Below are 22,139 nucleotides of genomic sequence, written 5' to 3'. Positions count from 1 at the left end.
TGCTTCAGAAAATAACAGATCAGGCACGCATTTGCTAATTCGCACAGCAATATGAAGGGTGAATTTTTGTGGTGTGGTCCAAGAGATCATTGAAACACTGTCTTTTAACCGTTAATGTAGCGGATACAAACTCAACTTTACCAGGCCATACGGGTAGAAGTCGAATTCGAGATTGAGACATGTACATGTATATACATCATGTATGAACAGATGGAGATTAATATCATCCAGTCGAAAACGTGAAAATAAATCACTTTCCCAAGTTTTTTCTTCAAAAAACGAATAATCAACAAATGGGTCATGGGTAGATATACAAATTTAAAGAAAAAGACCAGGGGATGCAAGTTTCACGTGATTCCTCAACTACATCAATTGGACAACAAACAAAGAAAATGGAAGGACATTAGATCAGATAGGTAAGTTTAAGGACCAAGTTCGTTCACAATCCCGTGAAGCTTTCTCTCCAAAACTTCTGAACAGATATTGCCCATGATGTGGTAAAAGGACATGAGATCAGATACGTTCTCCACGGACATTTTCTCGATCACTTTCCTTGCTAAATTTGCTCTGTCTTCATTCACCTTCAGTCTGTTCATGCAGGCAGATGCATTCCTCATCTGTTTCAGCCTCTTCTCTTGTTGCAAACTCAATGCCGTGTTTGACTGCAAATGTTACGACAAGGCGCAAAGAAAGAAAAAAAGAGAGGATGTAATTAACGATACGTTAAAAGTGATTTTAACATGAATTGATGTGACGCATCGTAATCCTCCCACACAAACTCTACAACCACACACACTTGTCGCAAAATGTGTGGGGTTCAGACCCCGGTGGTGCAGCGTGTGTGGATGTTGCGCATTGAGGTGACTGAGTGTAAACGTATGTGCAAAAAATCTTTCTGGGTAAAGCACGAGAGGTTCACGTCATACGAGCAAGATTTCGGTATGAAATGCCCATAGACAGTGACACTTGTGATTTTTTCATTTCCAACCAAAGTAAACTATATCCTTCTGATGATTTTTGTGTAAAGACTAAAGAGATCTCTTTTGTACTCCCTCCGTCCTTAAATGTTTGGCATTTTCATGCTTTTTATTGTCCCATATTATTTGTCCATTTTGAAAAGTCAAAAGCAAAATATGGTATATTTCCTATGTTACCCTTTTCTTTTGGGCACCAAATTTCAAATTCAAATTTTCAAGTACTATTCAAAGTACATTTGAAGGGTAAGATTGGATACTTGATTTTTGCACAATACAATAATATTTGTTCCTTAAAAGTTAGAACTCCCAAAAGTGCCAAATATTTAGGGACGGAGGGAGTATTATTTTGGGCCCTATTATTTTCCTAGGTATAGAGGGTGGTTTCACACAGCGCTAAGGCTTTTTATTAGCATTGCTAGTGCCATGGGTACGAATCGCAGAAATGGCCTCCCCCAAAGTTCGGGTTGCGTATAAAATGCCCTCCCACAATCCTCGGCCTCTCAAGATCCCCTCTAGTCGGAAACCAGTACACTGGGTCGTTCCTTTTTTATTTTGTCTTCATTATCTAAATATCATTGTCGCATCGCTCTTAATGAGATATCTTTGGTATGCTAGTTACCTAAAGACTGAATCATAACTCGTAAGATACAAAGCCCAAGTATGCGATAAACTCTATAAATAAAAAAGGAGTTTTTGAACATTTTGACGTACCTCAAGGAATTCTGCCCCGGCTCTAAGCTCAGATTCCTTAGACGGGTGCACTTAACTACCACCAGCATATAAATTCCTAGCAACAGAGAAACTTCGTACGATGTCTTTCTCTCTTCTTCTCCAATTCTTGATCGATCAAGCTTCAAAGATTTTGGCACTCTGGTTGAGCTATTTAGCCTCTTCTGATAAGCAATCACTGCCTTGACAAATTCCTACGCATTTCCATGCCATTCAAATCAATGAACAAAACAATCTTAAAAGTGTACCCAATACAAAACATTACATGGTGGTTGAGAAAGACCACATGGAAATTTGCTCGTGCAATAGCGGTGTGAAATTCCGCCATGGAACCGGGGCCTTGTAGTGCAGGGGGGCACTACAGGGTCCCTAGATCCTTTCCACCATATACACCTACTTCGCTTGTTATGGACAGGACACAATGTCAACCTGGTGTTCCGGACTTCACTGATAATCCTCTCTAAATACAGTCTGACAAGACCACATTAATCGGTGGAGTGCAGACCAAAATTACGATAAATGCAGTGCTTGAAGGGTATAAATACTTGCGGGGTAAGTATCAATTTTTGCTCTGAGAATGAAGATCACAAGTCGACAAGTTCCCGATACCTATCAATCTACAACCAATTCACCATCCCGTAGTTGATCGTTACGGGCCTAAGGCAGATACTATTATCTGCCCATCACGACATTCTTCACTATTTTGTAAGTTATTTCAGGGTCTATAGTTTTCAATTATAAAATGAATAGCAAGGAACAAAAATAATCATATATCTTCAATTTAACCAAAAAAAAAAAAACTGTTATGATTTGTGAATAATATGTCATGGGAGATTGGTGTATTATTACCTGATAAGCAGAGGGGCAACCCAGATATCTCCAAAGGGGTGTTTTCGACCACCTTCACCCGATGCCTATGCCCGTCGTAGTTGTCATAATCCATATGAACCACCCTCTGGTTTTCGGGCAATTTCGAAGACAGTTCTTTCCCTATGTCCTGGTAAAGGGTACCCCCGGAAGCCACATTTAGGACTTGTGACCCCCTGCATATGCCCATGTAGGGTATGTTTCTTCCCAGGCAGAGTTTGGCCAGTCTTAGTTCGATTGTGTCCTTTTCTTTGTCGATTGTGGTGTCGCCTGTGTGGAGTTTTCGTATGTCTTCTAATTCTTCGGGTGATAGACTGGAGGTTTCGGTCTCGTAAAATGATGGATCGATGTCTTCGTGCAGAGGAGGACGCCGTGGATGGGCTCGAAGCTGTCTAAGAGCATGTGGACTCCGCTCACTCGGGGGACGATGACCGGTACGGCTCCGTAGCTGACTATGAGATCGAGAGGTATTCACCTGGTAATTGGAGAAAAAGTTTTAGCAAGCAAACAATGGAAGGTTCAATATACATATCATAACCCAACTCAACAAAACCAATATTCCTTTGTTCTAACATACTTATAATCACATGATTACGCTTGCTCTTCGTCTGTGAAGTAAGTTTAAGCTTCTACTTAAACGGAACCACGTAAATCTTTGTGTTCTATTTGATTGCTTGTTTGATTTATTTTTTTCACTACTACGTGGTTGATCATAACTAAGCTTTTTTTCTTGGGATTCACGTATTTTGAAAATTTATTATCTCAATATCATGAATTGGAAACGTGAAAGAATGCCTTCCGATAAAGGATTAGTGAACACAACATAAACACATGTTCTCTTTTGCTGTTTTCATGCATGATTGTTGTCTAGATGTGCTCACACTAACACAAAAGATTTTCTATATTTTTATAACTTACGTGTCCAGAGCAGTTGACGGGCACAGCGCACCACGACTAATTATGGGAGATCTTCTATTCCTCAAAATTTTATTTTTATTCTTCAACCTGTCTCGATATTCTTGTACTAATTAAGAAACAAGATTCTACGTTCCTCAAAATATCATTTTTGGTATGGCTGTTACATCTCGATGTACGAAATTTACTGCATTTTAGACGGATTTTTTTGAGGGGAGGAGAGGATTGGTGACCACGTATACGTAATACGTGTATGTGTGCCATCGCTTCGGCTGGACGGCAACAAAGGTACATTTAGGTGTCGAGGTGCTAATCCGATTATTCTAACGAAAATGACTTTTGCTGATAAAAATAAAAAAAGGAGAAAAAAAAATGTATGCAGGCATGTGAAGGTAGAAGATAGAAAACCAGAGGAACATGAAGACGTACCGACGAAATCAACGAACTTGTTCTTGCGAACGCTTCGTCTGGAAACAATCAGGACGCGAGGGAGTATTACCGAGAGATCAGATGTTGACATGACTTTCTTTTTGGCGGCTTCTTTAGGGATTTTGTTGTTTGTAGCTTTGTTTGATTGATGTGCTCTTACCCAACCCTCGCACTATTGTCGTGTTTAAGAGAGAGAGAGAGCGAGAGAGAGAGAGAGATATGTGGACGAGTCTAGGCGCTGCGTAAGTAAGGGGTATATATAGGGGCAAGCCAGGTAGAAGCGCATTGGGTTGGGAAGATCTGGGGTTGCGTATTTAGGTCCTAAGGCAAACTTTAAAGATGAGGATCCTCACATATTTCACGAGCGGAAAATTTTATTTGCAGATCATTTTGTAAAGAAAGTTTTACAGAGGTTAATCGTGCGCGGTGAAAGTATTTTTGGACGGTCCGGATTGAAAATCAATTGTGACCGTGATCGGTCAAAATTGAAAATGAATCTCAGTCATTGATTATGCGAATGAACGGTTGAGATTGTGTCGCTCCGTGAATAAGTTTCTCTCGAGTGCACAAAATAAAATAGCAAACCAATCTAAAAAAGAAAATAATAATAATAATATGATATAGACAGATTAAACTTTCGAAAGTAGTGATCGTGACAATAAAATTAGAGTATCACTTAAATATCATTTTTTTAATGGCAAAAGTAGTAATTATGTTACCATAATCAATGATATTGGTTTGTAATTGACTTTTTTTTTTTTTACACATAATATAATACCATATAAAATTGGGAATCCATGGCACAAGCCTTATCTCAGGGACAGACAATAAATATAACCTTATAAGGTATGTTATCCAAAGGGAGGGGACATTAGATATTAGTCATAAATCCTAGCTACTTATGTATATCAAACAAACTTATGCAGCCTAATTTTGTATTAGGCCTTTTGTAATCAATGACATGGAGCCTAATTCCATTAGGCCTTCTATAATTTGAAATATCCCATACTTGTGTATATGAAACTTCTGCAACCTATGCAAGTAGTGATTGCTTTCAAAACATTACTATCGTTTTATGGAATCTGGAGTCACTATTAAATATGTACCAATCACTACTTGACTATCAAAGCTGTCAAGGTAACAAGTGTTTATCAATTGAAACACATTTGGTAACATTTTGTAGTTGGTTTATTGCATTTGATTTTATATATATACTCCAGTATGTGTGTGTGTGTGTGTGTATATATATATATTCCTTTGGGTGATGGCTCTTGTTTCTGTCATCGTCCCAATTTTTGCAGTGATTGATTTCATGTTTTGAAGTCTTAACGTCAAGGTACTTATTTAGCTTCAGTTTCATGTGTGAATGTACGGCTAGGATTGCTTTTTTTGAGAAATCACGTGCTCGCCGGTAGAAGATGGTTGTTTCTTTAGAAAGAAAAGACATCATGAAATTTCTAAACATTTTTTTTTGTTTTTAGTGTCATTATTGTATTTAATGTTTGCAGAGACAAGGAAAAGAATCTTCTGACACCAATGGTGGAAGATCTGACCCTTCTTGATGAGAAATAGCAACAGTTTGGGAGCAAGTTTTCACAGGTATATGGAAGGATTCAAATTGCTCAATTTAAAGTATTCAGTAGATGATTAAAGTTTGTATGTGATCACATATTCATCTGTTTTGAAGCTGAATGCAAAAATTGTTGAGCAGAATGAATTAAAAGAAAAGGAACTGCCACTTGTTCAAGATGTAGAAGCTAAACTTAAAGAACTAACCCAGATCATTCCTGGTCTTAACAATCATCAAATGTCCTTGAAAGCTTCTGCTTGACGATTTTCTAGTCCTAAAGTAATGGGTTGGCCCAAGCGTAGAGCTGAAACCGACGTAACCTAATATCCGGTAAGTCCGGAATCGAATTCACAAAGACGGTGATGTGTGCTGACTAAAAACTCGGGTTGTTACTGATTAAACGGGCTCTTAGGTAGCCACCCCTTATCGATTGATTGAGATTAACTAAAACCTAGAAATTGATTATATTTTTCAAATATTTAAAAGAAAGGTATGCTCGTAGGGTTCATAGCACTCGCAACCAATTAACCTGCTCTATTCAGTGTCCTTAAAAACGTTCGATTTTAGAGAGAAAAAGATACTCCGAGATATGCGAACCTTTATGGTTTCCGTTTACCCATGAGCAGCGGAGAATAAGTTTTGGTCCCCCATTCTCCCGTTCACATAGGCTCCGACAATGCCCAAGTTCGTCTAACAAATGTTCTTTACCTACCTAAAATTGCCTTTTCTTTACTGTTTGAAAATAGGAGCAGTGCCCGAATTGGTTACGGTGTGCTAATCACCCTGCGACCCTACCTATTCGACTACTGGCTAATCAAGCAAGAAACGAAAGAAACCCTAATTTGAAACATGCTTCTATTTCACGAGATGGAAAGTAAACAATAAATATAAACAAATTAAATACCAGCGAATAACTTTTATTAAGAATAGAAATTAAAATGAGTTACCGGAGTGCGATTAGTTGAACAAAACTTTAAAACTTGAAAGGACAAGAAACTCAAAAGAAAAACTCTCGGAACAAAAGTGACTGTCGTTCTTCAATTTTGTCCGTGTGCGCAGCTCTTCCTTTAATATCTTACCGTAGCCGACTCATGTATTAGTCCTATGTTTCCCTTCTTGTTAATTGCCAGCTGAGAATTCCCTTTGGAAGGCCCACCATTTTAGATCTCATTTCAGAACGGATTTTAAGTATTTATTTTTTAAGAATATAATTTTAAGCTAAAAAATAATGGGCTTAATAAAATCTAAAAATATATAATATGGATTTTGTTTGAAAGATCTCATTGAGATCTTTTATACGGTGCAACAAAAAAAATTATTTTTTATTTACATTATTTTTGAGTTTGAAAATGTGAAATAAGTGCTTATTTTTTAAAAAAGTGTTCTAGAACGAGGTTAGTCTAATTAACTGTGAACCATTGGGCCCACCTAGTAGATAAGTCCAAGTCAAATTCTTTTACTTCTAGTGAACATTAATTGTGCCAATTTGACTTGCGAATAATTACTCCGATTGCAGTCCAGACTTTCCACTTGATTGAATTCGAACGGGCCAACGTCGTATATTATTTAATACTAGTGGATGCTCATGCTTGAAGGCACGACGCAACGTATTTTTAACCCAAAAGTGAATGGAATTAGAGAAAATAGAAAAGTAATAGATGACAATAGGTACTCCATTTTGTTAAATTTCAAGTGAGCCATCTACGTACGTTAGAGCACAATCAAAGTCCAAGAAAAATCAAACTCAGTGTAATAATTTATTAACTCCAACACATGCAACAAGACCACATGCGCGCCCCTGCACATTTTATAGGCACAACACAAACAATGATGCCAAAAGCCCCAAATTACCTTGGTAGAGAGGAGAGGAGAGTCGGGTAACCCATAGCAGCTATATCAACTACAATTTCACGGCAATCATCAATAAAGTAACATATTCATATCATCATATTGTTGGGGCTAACTTTGAGGTATTGTCAATGTTGAGTACTCTCTTCAACTCCCTGCAAGTGGGCTGTGGAGCCCCCAGGATTCGTTGAGGTGCGCAAAAATTGACATGAACATCTGAGTTATCAAAAAGGAAGTACATGAAAGGAAAATAAAAATGTTTTTTTTTTCTCCCATTAACAAATAACATCTTAGACTGCAAAAAAACTTCAGGTCCTTACCCTTGAATCCTTAAGGGTTGACCGAAACCAACAATGGGTCAGAATTATAATCAGAATCTCAACTATATTTGTAACATTCCAATTCGGGTCGTTACAACATTGATCATAATTTAGCGAATCAAAATCTGACCGACAACCTGTCTTACAATTTTTTTATCCCACAATTGACTCATAATAAGTAGTAAAGCCTTCATTGTGGATAAGCAAGATTTGTATTAACAAAAAACTGGAAGACATGTACAATTACGCAGGTCATATACCAATTAATCCATACACATTTAGGAATATAAAAATCAATATCATCGCAAACCAGACCACTAATTCAATTAACACTAATCCTGTCATGACTATAGAAAAGCTCCAAAAATAGTATCGTGGATTTCGTGATTGCCCATGCCTAAAGGCACGACACAATACGTCGATAAAAAAAAATAGCGCGACACAACATTTTTTATTACAACTTAAAAAAAATTATCCATGGAGAGAAACAATGTACTACTCTAGACAACATGACACGAAATTGCCTCAAAACATCTAACCTAGAGAGAGGGAGAGAACATGTAGAAACATTAATTAGAATACCCGAAAAATAAAAAGATTTGATTACCTCTTGTTCTGACAAAGTAGAGGTAATGACCCTCTCTCTTTCTCCAATCAAGGTAGGAAGGAAGCTGATATCTTCTCTTCTTGGAGAAGCTTACGAATTAGATTATTAAGAAAAAACGTAGATTCATTGTTGAAGGAAAACGTATGTACATGCTACTCCGTTTTGAGGAAACAACGTAATTATCAAATTTAAAAAATAAAGAATGTTTCCTTTTAGCGTATGAATCAAAAAATGTTTGTTTCGTTTTTTAAAGTAAAAAAATCAACCTAAAAGGAAATTATTGAGTTGGATGTAGGAAAATTAAATAGGAAAATCTTTTTAAGGAAACAATGTAAAAACAATCAATTGGAAGGATTTACCGGTCATAAGGTTAGGGGAGTTTATATTATGAAGTATATTAGAAAGTATTCTCTCAATTAGATGGCTACAACTAACATAAAATATTGATCGGACGGTTGTAAAGGGTGCTGGGTTTATATGTATAGACAAAAACCGCTCTGTTTTATAATATAGATTTCAACTTTGCATATTTTTATATCAAACTCTCCGAATACCTACAACACAAAAATTAAACATTAAAATACCAAGTAATAAAATAAAAAGACTTAGCAATGATAAATTAGAAGGCGCTAATGTGAATATTTACGCGTTTATCAGCTTCTATCAAAAAAATGAAGGAGAAGGCCAAAGAAATGCATGAAAAGGTGTGGTTTTGACCTTTTAGTACTACTGAATTTGTTTTTAGTTCATTAATAAAGGGACAACACATAAGCTTGTTCTTTGCCTTCTTTTTTAGATCATTAATAAAGGGACAACACATTAGATTTTATGTTCCAAAAAACGAAGCCGTGTTGTCTGAGGGTAAAACTAATAAGCTAGTAATTCCTTGAACTTTTATAAAACTAGTGAAAGCAATCTGTGTTATGTAAGGCTTCTGGCATTCTTCATAGAACGTGTTCAGAACTATATTATAAGCAAAAATAGCAATTTCGGTATTGCTGTTGCATTGAGTTATAGGTTTTCACATACGCTAAGTTTCATGGCTTCACATTCCTGCTTCCTTCCTAACCTTGTATAGATTGTGTCTTCGTATTCGTATTCCTTATTTCCCTAATATCTTCCACGGGATTATACGCAGGAGTATACCCTTATGAGTTTGCTTTGTAATTGTCAGAGGTCTTAGTAAAGAATAGTTAGCAACTGGCGAAATTTTGTTTCTCTCTTAAGTTAGTGTTGGGGTTTTGGCTTGTGGTATGAAGAGGATCAGAGTCGCTGAAAATTCTGCGTTGGCATTCTGCACCAGTAGCTATTTGCAACTTAAGAGCTTTACCTTCAACGCCTTACAATAGCATAAGAGATATAACGTTTAGTTTTTACTGGGGACCGAAGCGGAGAAGGGAATGGGTGACTGATTTGGTATCAAGAAACAATGACGTTGTGCAGAGCTTGCCAATCAACATGGGCAGTGCCTTTCTGCTGGCAGTTCTCATCAATCATGGTGTTTCGGGCATACCTCCTAATGCTAGTAGGTAAAAGTAAAAACCTCTGTTTTTTTACTTACTTGCTAATTGTATATACTACTCAAGGCTACACATAGAGTGAGGAAATGGTAAATGGGATGCAAAATTCTGATTATGTTTGTGCATGAGATAAACTTTCTTTTGAAGTTTCAATTTGGTCATGATCCGAACATATTTAGTTGGGAATTCAGATGCCCTAAATCGCGTAGAAGTAAAATTGCATGTTTAAAATGTGATTTGCTTATTTCCTTTAAATAGTTTGAGAAATGCCGTATCTTTGCACAATGAGAAAATCCAACTAGAGTGGAGTTTTGGCATGACCATTGGAGAAGGAAAAATAGGACTCCTAGATTGAGGATTGGTTAGTTTGAACGGTGAGAAATTATGTATTTACCATAAAAATTGAATGCGTCCATAAGAGAGCATTTTAATATTTCAAACATTTACAGTAATCCATCAATAACAATATGTATGCAACCACAAAAATGCAAAAATATCAGTTATAGTTCTACTTGAACCTATGTGTAAAGCGCTGAGTATTGCAGTGAATTGACGGAAAGAACTGGACAATCCAACTATGGGGTAAGTTTCTTTCATAATGAGGGATTATTCAATAATTTTAAAAAACCGAGTAGGCCCCATGAAAAACAGCATGTGCAGGCCCGAATAATTCGAGCTGCTCAATAATATTTTTTTTTAAAAAAATCGAGTAGGCCCCATGAAAAATAAGCTCAATCTGATATGTGTACGTGTTTGATCCAAACTTTTCAAAATCAAATGATCTGAGCCATTCAAAAATGAAAGTTTGGAACGAACAAGTACACATATCGGATTGAGCTTATTTTCCATGGAGCCAACTCAGTTTTTTTTTTAAATTATTGAGTGGCTTGAATTATTTGCATGGGACCTGAAGTGGATCCCGCATACGGTTAGTGGCCAGTCACCGACCCTACTAGTCGGTGACTGTATTGTTTTCGTTAATAATAGTGGAGTATGTGGTAAGTTTGTACAACCTTTTGAAATCTCAGTTAAGTCGTAGCCGTTCCTTTAACATTGCCACGAGTGCATACAAACACACGCGCCCGACCACCACAACAAGTATTACGTAGTACTATTACATTTCCTTTAATATTTTTTGCAAAATTATTTATAAGAACAATTATTTTACCTTGTTAAATGTTCTAAGTCAAAACAAAGCGAGTCCGTTTATATATATACAGTCCGGTTCCTATCTAGACCCCTTCCCGTCCGCACCTTCCATTGCCCGATCGAATTTCGATGATTCGAGCCGCTCAATGTGTTCAGAACGTGATTTTAAGAATACTCGCGAGAAATCGACAAAAAAAAAACACCGGGAAGGGCTTGATTTGAGCAGTTTTTTATTGAACCGTTCAATAAAATACAAACAAAAACTATTCGGATGAAGCCCTTTCCGATCTTTTTTTTGCTGCCGATTTCTTGCGAAAACCTTAAAATCACGTTCTGATCACATTGAGTAGCTTGGATCATCGAAATTCGATCGGAAAATGGAATGTGCGGACAGAAATGGGTGTGGACTTGATCCGGACTATATATATATATATATATATATATATATACACACACACACACACACACACACACACACACATACATACACAGTTCACTTCTCGTAAGGACCACCTTAACTTAACAAAATAATGACCTCCCTTTCCCGATAGAATTTTGATGATCCGAGCCGCTCAATGTGTTCAGGACGTAATTTCAAAGGAACCCGAGAGAAATCAGCAAAAAAAATGACCGGAAAGGGCTTCATCCGAGTAGTTTTTGTTTGTTTTTTTTGTTTGTTCACGTTTTGAACACATTGAGCGGCTTGGATCATCGAAATTCGAACAGAAAATGGGAGAAATGAGAAGGTTTTTATTTTAACTAAAATAAGGATCTCCTCATTTGAAAATGACTGTATATATATATATACACACACACATATATACACACGTGTTATTCTATTTCTCATGCTACTTGATATTAAAAATAGAAATGATATAGGTACCGACGGCCGGGGAGGGATTTCGTACCGACCGGCCGCGCCGGGCCGTCTCCGGCCACTGGAAGGCCGATCCGAGCCGTCCAAAAATTCTAAAAAAAAAAAACCAAAGGGTTTTTGCACGGGAATCAACGGCATCCAAGGTGTGTAGAATGCTTGATCCGAGCACCCCTTTTTCATGTATATATGTATATACGTGTATATACACAAAAAAAGGGGTGCTCGGATCAAACACCCTACACACCTCGGATGCCGTTGATTCCCGCGCTAGGCCCCTCGGTTTTTTTTATAGAATTTTTGGACGGCTCGGATCGGCCGTCCGGTGGCCGGAGACCGTCCGCCGCAGCCGGTCGGTACTTATAGCACAACTCTATTAAAAATAAGAGAAATTTTCGAAATACCCTCCAAACTCTTACCTTAATGTCTAATAGACTCTAAACTTTAAAAAAAATTCAATGTGACACCTAATTTTTCTTCCGTTATTGAAACAGACTTCTACCATCTAAATCCCTTAAATTGCTAATAGAGTTAATTTGTTCTATTAAATGACCCCTGTTAGCAATTTCGTTACCAATTTAACGTATTTAAAGGGTAAGAGTCTATTTGAATAACGGAAGAAAAGTTCAGATGTAAAATTGAAGTTTTTTAAAGTTAATTTGTGTATCTATTAAACATTGAGGTCAAAGTTTGAGAGGTATTTTGAAAATTTCCTTTAAAATAACGATAACAATATCTACCAATAGTATTTGTCAAATTAAGCAGTGGTCAATGTTAGCTTGAGAAATAAAGTTTGTCAAGTTGGTTGTTTTATTTCTCTCTTCAGTGATGGTCTGAGTTCGAATCCTATGGAAAGCAGGTTTGGGGTACCCTGTTGACTAACAAACTAACACCTTGCTAACCCCCACTAATATATCCCGAATGACAAAAATAAAAAATAAAAAATCTTGTTAGCCTCTTCATCCCGCGCGCCATCCATCATTAATTATATATGGAATCCGCGTATCGTTTTTCTACTTTATATTTCTTAGACAATGTGACCTTTTTGACTTCATGGATTACTATTTTAGCAAGTCACCCATTAAAAATGGTTAGCCGAATTGAAATTAATCTGCTGTCCTTTGGTTGTTTCAAATGAATATATGTCCAAATAGATATATTTCTTCACATAGTTTTTTTTTTTTTTTTTAATACTCTGCCTCCAATATTTTTCTTTCATTTCCCTGAAACAAAACAAAACCATTATACGTACCCCGGGCATTGAGCAAGAAAAAGAAATAGTTCTACAAAGATCTCGACGTACACAAATGTATTTAGAACTGTCTAACGAATATAGATCTGACACAATTAGATCAATTTCGAACACATTTGTGACCGGACTTGTGTGTCCGTGTGCATGGCAGTTTTTCTACATACATAAATAAAAGAGCTAATAGGGGCTATATATCTTTTTGTGCGTAGGTGCAACGTAGCAATCGAAAAGACTTGAATCATGGATCAATCTGACCTTACCCGCCTTTGGTCAGTGCGAATGTTTGAACGGTCAAATACGTTAGTGCTGCCCAAAAAAATGTAGAAAGTGATAACTAGGAGTCGATCGGACACTAACGGACAGCATGGTTGAGTGCAAGGTCACAAAAATTTATTTCAAATTAGACGGCCCTACCACCCAAACCTAAATATGGAAACCATCACCTAAGCACAAATTAAATTAAATTAATCTCACGTTGCCGTACAGACAATACCATGATTGAGTTTTCTGTAAAAAAAAAGAAAAAAACAGTAACACTACAACGTACAAAAAGTATATTTGGCGATGAAAAAATAAATTCTTCGTTGTTTTGACAATTTGCACGACAAAATTATTTCCTCACCAGTTGCACCTATTTAGCGACGAAATATAATTTTGTTTGTAGATTTTGTCTCTAAATGTACCAATTTGACGAGGAAAACTAATTTTGTCTCCATATGTACCCTTTTGGCGATGAAAAATGTATTTCGTTAACAAAGGGATACATATGGAGACGAATTTATTTTTTCCTTGCCAAAGATAACCATTTGGCGACAATAAATATATTTCCTTGAGGGATAAGCACGTAATTAACAATTCTTAGTACTCCGCAACAAAATGGAGTTGCAGAGCGAAGGAATTGGACCCTTTTTGAGATGGTCGATGATGGCGCAAGCCAATCACCCGATAAGTTTTTGGGAAGATGCTTTTTTGACTGCAACCCACGTCCCTATTAGCTTCTAAGGAGATGCTCTTTTGACCGCAGCTTATGTCCTTAACAGAGTTATCTTTTTGGTGACGAAATATATTTTCGTTGCCAAATGGTTATCTTTGGTGAAGAAAATTGTATTTCGTCACCAAATTTACTTAAGCCTGATCAACGAAATGTATTTTGTCATAGCAAAAATTAACTTACCATGTTATTCATGAACAGATATTTATGAGGACGAAATTTATTAAAAGGTTGCATACAAAAAAAATATGGTAAGTTAATTTTCTTGCTTAACGTGTATTTTCTTCCTTAACATGTGTATTAATGTTAATGGTACCAGATGATTTGAACTAACATTAAATCTATACAGCAAGATAAATAATGAGGTTTAATAAATGAATTTTATGTTTTAAATTGAAAACGTAACAAATAAAAACAATAATAGATTAGTAATCACATTTGACAATAGGGAAATCAAAAAGTACCAAAAATAAATGTCAAACATATATGTTCTATATTAGATATTTTCAATATATATCAAAGGGTGTGTATGGTGCAGTTGGTTAAAGCCTTGTGCGAATTGCCTGGGTTCGAAACTTAAGAGACGCAAGAAAGTGCATGGGTTTATTTTTCCCATATGAAATTGGCAACAAATTTTTTGTCTCCATTGGGTCACCTTTGGCAAGGAAATCTAATTTCGTCTCCAAAAAGAATAATTGGCGACAAATTTTTTTTTCCCAAGGGTCTTTTGAGTGAAACTTTCTGCGACGAAGTTTTTAGTCGCCAGTTCACTTGGAGATGAAATATGATACTTTTAGAGACGAAAATAATTCCTCGTCTATTATTTGATTTCTTGTAGTGTTATATACTAACAATTACAAAATTCTAAGTTCGATTCAAAAAAGATTGTCTGGTTTACAAAATAAAAACTTCAAAATAATGCAATTTGTTAAGAAAAAAATATCAAACATTTTGCCTTTAGTTACAAAAATATATTAAAAACTTCAAACATTTCGCCTTTAGTTTACGTCCTTAACAGAGTTATCATTTATTAAAACAACATTTAAAATTTTCTTTGATAAAAGTTCTTGTATTTTCCTTGGTGGGTCCCATTAGCACTGACCTAAGATGCATGCATGGACCTGAGAGGATCTGGTTTCTATTTGTCCCAAAGACGATCGGCCGGCCTCTATAAATTAAGCCCCAAGCACTGGCCTAAATGCAGTACCCCATTAGCATTCCCTCTCTCTCTCTCTCTCTCTCTCTCTCTCTCTCTCTCTCTGATATTACTGTGGTGTTGTTTGAAGATGAAGAAAGGGTCTTGTGCTTCACTGCTGTGTGCTCTGGTTGTGGTGCTGGTGGTGCTAGAGGAAGCACGGGTGACCGAGGCGGTGACGTGCAACCCCATGGAGCTGAGCTCATGTCAAGGGTCATTCACGTCGTCGGCGCCGCCGGCAGCGGGTTGCTGTGTCAAGCTTAGGGAGCAGCAGCCTTGCTTCTGTGGGTACAAGAAGAACCCTAGCCTCGGCCAGTACGTCAACTCTCCCAACGCCAGGAGGGTTGCCTCCGCTTGTGGTGTCTCGTACCCGAATTGCTAGAATATTTACAAATCCCAAAACCAAAAGGAAAAATAAAGAGAGTAGCACTATTGGCATGAAAGTGTTAGAATAAAAATGGATCACTTCCTGTGTCCGTCTACTGTTTGTGAACTTGTTTTAATTAAGGATAAATAATAATACAACCCTGTCGGTGAGAGTGAGTCGCCGGCAGAGTCGTCGTTGCGTCTGTCATGTCTTTTTTTTGCTTAGCTTGTTGTGTCATCTACTACAGTTTATGTATTAGCAGAAAATATTGGAAAACATGCTCTTACTTTCTAGTGTTTCCAGATCTGTGTCTCTATTATTTTTGCTGTATAAAAGAGCTAATGGCCATCTTTTTGTAGGTGCAACGTAACAATCAAAAAAAGACTTGAAATCATGGGTCAATCTGACCTTAGCCTTAATTTGGTCGATCAGTGCCAGTGTTCTTATACGTTAGTGTCGCCCAAAAGAATGTAGAAAGTGACATTAATTAACAAAAGAGTAGTCGGATACTAATGGACAAATCTCACGTTGAGGTACAAACTATACAAATCAAACCAAATCGAACTTTATGTTCCAATTATTGCGGTACGAACTATAACATGCATATATGATTGAGTTTGTAGAAATAATTGAAGCTAGCGTACCTAACAGTTACATTAATAGTTACATTAATAAGGTCGCATGTTCAAATCTCTCGTAATTAGTCAAGAGAAGGGCATGCTGAAGGACGGCCGCGGATCTTTAATATTGAATGAGCGAACATTAAATATTGTTATGATCACATACTCCAGAACCATCTTTACGTTAACGTTTTCTCAGCAATATGTTGAAATTAGACGTTTCGTATGAATCTCACCCCAAGTCCAAAACTGAACTTTCATAGCTTGTTCGGTCAATATCTCATTTAGGACCGGGGAACCAGAATCTGAGATTTCGAGCAACGAGAGACCAGTTAGCGTACTAGTCCAAACGAGATAAATAACTCGTAGCAACGATCCAACCTTGTGCACAAGGAAGAAAGAAAGAAACTCTGGAATAAGCCAAACGGTGGAATTACTAATTAGAAACATTGATAATCAACTCCCATAAACCCCATGGAAAGAAAAAATAAAAAATAAATAAAACTCTCATACCATTACGACATTACAGTCTGATAGAAACGTTAGAGGTGATAAAAAAAGAAGGAAATGCTTGATGTCAGTCTCACAACTCAGAAGGGAACCGACAACCGTGAATGGAAAATACTTGCATACAACATACCTTGAGGCCCCTATTTTACCATCTCCAACTCTCCACCTCTATCTTTTGTAGTTTTTATTTTTTATTTTTTTATGAAACTTTGTGTAGAGCAATTTTTGTATGGAAAATATAGGGAGGCCTCATTCAAGAGATTCGCTTCCGGCCTCCAAAATACATTTAGCTCCACCGAATAGATATGGAGGTTTACACTTAGGCTCCGTTTGGTTGAACTTAAAATATTTTACAATGAAAAATATATTTCATGTAAAAAGTTTTACATGAAAATGTTTTTTTCAAAATTATTTTCCTGTGTTTGGTTGAAGTGTCCAATCTTGCCCAGCCTTGATTTGTTAGAGACAGAGTCTTGCTTTTACAGAGAGAGAGAGAGAGAGAGAGAGAGAGAGAGAGAGCACTCTCCTTTGCACCGTTTGATTGAGATGAAATTCTTCCAACTAATCCGACCGAGGTGATCGTGGAGTGGAGTCGGCTATGCGTTGGAAAACAACTTACGGGCTTTTGGACGATAAATCATTTTATGCCCAAAGAGGAAAAAGATTTTCCCAAAAAAAATATTTTCAGGGCTTTTCAATAGCCAAACACCAAAAATCATGTAAAATGTTTTTGGCAAGAATATTTTACGGACAAACAAACGGAGCCTTAGTTTGAAACTTATGAAAAGGAGGTTAAAAAAAAGAAGTAAACGTAAGAAGGAATTCCCTTTCTTTGTTTGGTTTGTAAAGAAAGAGAGAAGAAAATCACGAAACTTGATATCATGCAAAATACACTTTCTTTGTACTCTGCCTCAATTATTTTTTCTTCCTTTCTCTTTATTTCCCTGAAAACCAAACAAAGCATTAACAATGGGCATTGAGCAAGAAAAGAAAATCCATGTACATACGTTGTTTCCATATTAAAGGAAATAGTACTACAAAGGTCTGGACGTACACAGACGTATTCAGTAGTGTCTGATGAATTTAGATCCGACACGATAGATGTGCATGCCACCCAAATAAGTTAATTTGTGACACATTTGTGACCGAATCTGTGTGTCCGCGATAGTTTTGCTACATAAATTAATAAAAGAGCTAACTAGGGCATCTTTTTGTAGGTGCAACGTAGCAATCAATAAGACTTGAATCATGGGTCAATCTGACCTTAGCCTTTGGTCAGTGCAATGTTTGATTGGTCTTATAGGTTAGTGATTCCCAACAAAATGTAGAAAGTGATATATTTTAATTTTTTTTCTCGGCAAAGGCGAAATTTTATAAGATTTGAAAGGATACATCGAGAGAAGGCTGAGGAGCACACATGCTCAAACTCAGCCAGGGGAAGGGGACGCGCAAATCATCCAGCAGAAGTTTGAATGATTTATATGCCAAGACAATTACAATTTTAATGAACAAATACCATCCAAAAACCGTTTGAAATCCTCCACAGAGTACAACCTAATATTGAATTTGACTTTAATCCACTTAGCCACCTTGAACTTAATTATATCCACCACCTCTTCAGATCTTGTAGTCGCATCCTTAAAAATATACTCATTCCGTGTCAGCTGATAAGTGCCAAAATATACGTATTTTGGCCCTCCAAATTATATTTACTAGTCTTTTATATTTGTCAATTGATATTTATTTTGCATTTTTATGTTTACAGGTTGCTCGAGCTCGATTTTCATGATTTTTGGGTAAAGATGGAAGTTAACAAAAGTTTTGAATTGAAGTGCGAAATACATTAGAATTTGGTGATCAATTTAATATTAAACAAAATCCAAGGGACCACTGTGTGATTAATCCATTCAATCCTATAAAACCAACCTTATTTACCCTACTGTCGTCAGCAGCTTTTGGACGACTTCTTCTGTCCGTGGAAAAGAAAACAAGTTACAGAAAGGGGCTGCGGCATATTGTTAAGTATTTTGTTTCTTCAAGTTTTTAATGTTTTGTTCAATTACTCGCATTTTGATAACTCGTTTTTAATTTTTGTTCTTAATAAAAGTTGTTTATCTATTTTTGTTTAGTTTGAATCTCTTATTTATTTTCTGTATCGCGTAATATAAGTATGTTTCAATTTAGGGTTTCTTTTGCTTCTTGCTTCTTGTTTAATAATGAGTGAGTAGTCGTACATGTAGGGTCGCGGGGTGATTAGCACGTTGTGACCGGTTCGGGTACTACTCCTATTTTCAAACACTGAATCAGATAATTTTAGATTGGTAAAATACTTCCCGCAGACAAACCAGGGCATTGTCGGAGCCCATGTGAACGGGAGAATGGGGTCCAAAACTCATTCTCCGCTGCGCATGGGTAAACGGCGACCATATGGTCTCGCATCTTGCGGGGTATCTTTTCCAATCCAAAGTTAAACGTTTTTAAAAACACCGAATAGAGCAGATGAGTCCAGGCCGGTTACGAGTGCTATGAACCTTACGACCGTACCTCTTTTAATTATTTGAAAAATACAATCAATTTCTAGGTTTTAATTTAATCTCAATCAAAACAACAAAGGGTGGCTACCTAAGAGCCAGATTAATTAGTAACAACCCGAGTTTTTAGTCAGCACACATCACCGTCCTTAGTGGATTCGACTTCGGTCTTACCGGGTATTGTGCTACATCGATCTCCGCCCTACGCTTGGGGCAACCCATTATTTTAGGTCTAGAAATCGGTCAAGCATCAGCCAAATGGACTAAATTGTAGCATAAAAACAAGCTTCCCAAATGTGTTTTTCCAAGTTACTGAAACTATTGTCGAACCACCAACACAAAAGATCCGCTATGGAATGCGGGCAAACCCATGAAGTGTGCCACCAATCCAAGATTTGGGTCCAAATGTACCAAGAGAACTGACAGTGAAGGAATAAATGGTTGGGAGTTTCCAAATGCAATAAGCAAAACGGGCATAAAGAATCAGCTAGGGCAATATTCCTGCTCATAAGAACAGATCGAGTGGCCAACCTTTCCTAAACTGCCTTCCACGTCAAAACTTCCACCTTAGGGGGACAAATGTTTTTCCACAGGGAGCTCAGGATAGGATTTCGAATCTGAGTCTGCATTTCCCACTGCTCATAAATTGATCTTACCGTAAAGTTCTTGTTACTCATCCATTTCCATATCAGAGAGTCAGGTTTGGATGGATCCATGTGATACGACTGCAATCTTAGTTTTAGATTCCTTAGCATTAGCTTCTCCCTGTCACGCAAATCCCTTCTAAACTACAGCCCCCAAATTCCGTTACCCACCCTTTCCAACCAAAATGTTATTGACAACCTCTTCTTGTTGAGTGGATAATAGAAACAACCTGGGGAAGTCTTCTTTGAGTGTTTGAGGACCTAACCATCTATGGTTCCAAAAGTAAGTATTCTGACCCGAGAACACTTGGATTTTGAAACCCTCTTGCACAATTCCTCCAATACTTGACCCGGGATCACCAATCGAACAAATGTCTTTCCAAATGGAGGAGATTGAACCTCTCACAGGGCAGACCAGCAACCAACTCCTCTGGTCCAGCCTATATTTATCTCTCACCACTCTCACCCATAAGGAATTGTTGTCTTTGTGGAATCTCCACCACCATTTAGCAAGCAATGCTAAATTTTGTTGCAAAAATCTCTTCACCCCTAAGCCTCCATTTTCTTTCTTCTTTGCTATACTCTCCCATTTAACCAAATGAAGTTTCTTCTTGTCAATACTATCACCCCAAAAGAATTGACGCTGCAATTTTTCCAATTTTTTTGCCACAGCCACTGGCATTTTGAAAATAGACATAAAATAAACAGATAAGTTGGACAAGTTGGAATTAATTTGATTGAGTCTTCCTCCAGAGGACATAGATCTACTTCTCCATAAGCTCAGTTTCTTTTGGGTTCTATCAATCACAGGTTCTCAAGTCTTCACATTCCTTGGATTTGCTCCCAAAGGCAAACCAAGATATTTGATTGACAGGACTTCTACTTTACACCCCAACACTTGAGCAAGGGCAAGCACTTCACTACGATTCACATTTACACCACACAGAGAGCTCTTTGAAAAATTTACCTTCAAACCCGACATTAACTGAAAATTCCTTAAAATCCTCTTGATATTACACATCTCTTCCATATCATCATTGCAGAAAAGGATCGTATCGTCCGCGAATTGAAGACGTGATAACACCAAACCATTGCGACCCATCTCCACCCCTTTAATAATTCCTTTCTCCTTTTGCTCTTTCCAATATGATGTTGAGAGCCTCTGCTACTATATTAATTGAAGAGAAAAGGGGATATAGGGTCTCCTTGTCTAATGCCTTTCTAAGAAATGAACTCCTTTGTCGGCAATCCATTGATTAGGATAGACATCGAGACCGACGAGCAACACTCTTTGATCCATATTGGTCGGACAGTACTTATGGACAGTGCGATTGAGTGCAAAGGTCACAACATTTATTTCAATAATGGATTAGGATAGACATCGAGACCGACGAGCAACACTCTTTGATCCATATTGGTCGGACAGTACTTATGGACAGTACGATTGAGTGCAAAGGTCACAACATTTATTTCAAATTAGACGGCCCTACCACCTAAATATGGACACCATCCCCTAATTAACCACAAATCTTGACAATACCATGATTGAGTTTTCTAGAAAAAAAATATTAGAGTGTACACTATTAGAAAAAGTATATTTGGCGACGAAATTTCGGAATGCCCGGGTTCGAAACCTAAGAGATGCAAGAAAGTGGAATTATTTTTCTCATATAAAAACGTCTTTAGCAACAAAATTTTTTGTCTCGAATGAATCACCTTTGGTGAGGAAATTTAATTTCGACGTCAATTGTTAACCTCTGGCTTCCTCTCCAAATTAAAGGAATAATTGGCGACAATTTTTTTTCCATTGCCAGGGTCTTTCGCATGAAACTTCCGGCGATGGAAATTTTTTTTTATTACTAAAAGTAACAATTTATTAGGAATAGAGAAAAGGAATCCAACCAAAAGTTGGAAATACAGCCTGAGAGGACAAAGCCCAATACACACCGGAAGGCCTAAAATGCCCAAATCAAAACAGATAAAGCTCGGCCTAAAAAACCCAAATCTAACAATGAAGCTCAACCCAAAGAAATCTCAAAACCTAACCCTAAGAGCGCTGTTGCCTCCCGAACCAGATAGTATACCCAACATCGCCGGTCAGCCACCGTCAAACCCTCCAAGCCACCACTGACCGACCCTCCGAAGATGCCATCCCGGAACCCATACATGCCAAACTGCCGTGGATGCTACCCCTGCCGCTAGGCGAGTACCGGGCCATCCAACA

At 37.3% G+C, this 22,139-nt stretch overlaps 1 protein-coding gene, 1 long non-coding RNA gene and 1 pseudogene across 2 annotated transcripts; 2 read left to right on the top strand and 1 right to left on the bottom strand.

Moving 5' to 3' along the window:
* Positions 1-249: 249 nt before the first annotated feature.
* On the bottom strand, positions 250-3,038 carry LOC131302838 (putative glutamine amidotransferase GAT1_2.1; annotated as a pseudogene).
* A 1,985-nt stretch (positions 3,039-5,023) lies between these two features.
* On the top strand, positions 5,024-5,736 carry LOC131303650 (uncharacterized). The gene is made up of 4 exons (XR_009192115.1): positions 5,024-5,054; positions 5,219-5,253; positions 5,426-5,516; positions 5,605-5,736. It is a non-coding gene; the product is annotated as an uncharacterized LOC131303650 (long non-coding RNA).
* Positions 5,737-15,232: 9,496 nt separating this feature from the next.
* LOC131303649 (non-specific lipid-transfer protein 2-like) lies at positions 15,233-15,912 on the top strand. The gene has a single exon (XM_058330611.1). It carries the CDS (start codon positions 15,335-15,337, stop codon positions 15,623-15,625), a length of 291 nt encoding a protein of 96 aa, XP_058186594.1. The 5' UTR covers positions 15,233-15,334; the 3' UTR covers positions 15,626-15,912.
* The last annotated feature ends 6,227 nt before the right edge of the window (positions 15,913-22,139 follow it).

Source organism: Rhododendron vialii, chromosome 10a (genome assembly GCF_030253575.1).
Source record: "Rhododendron vialii isolate Sample 1 chromosome 10a, ASM3025357v1".
In the NCBI taxonomy this organism is placed as follows: Eukaryota; Viridiplantae; Streptophyta; class Magnoliopsida; order Ericales; family Ericaceae; genus Rhododendron; species Rhododendron vialii.
The sequence above is the reverse complement of the archived record's forward strand: the minus strand, read 5'-3'. Positions and strand labels throughout refer to the sequence as shown.

Coding starts and splice junctions, on each gene's coding strand:
- LOC131303649 (XM_058330611.1), top strand. CDS start 15,335: ATGAAGAAAGGGTCTTGTGCTTCACTGCTGTGTGCTCTGGTTGTGGTG.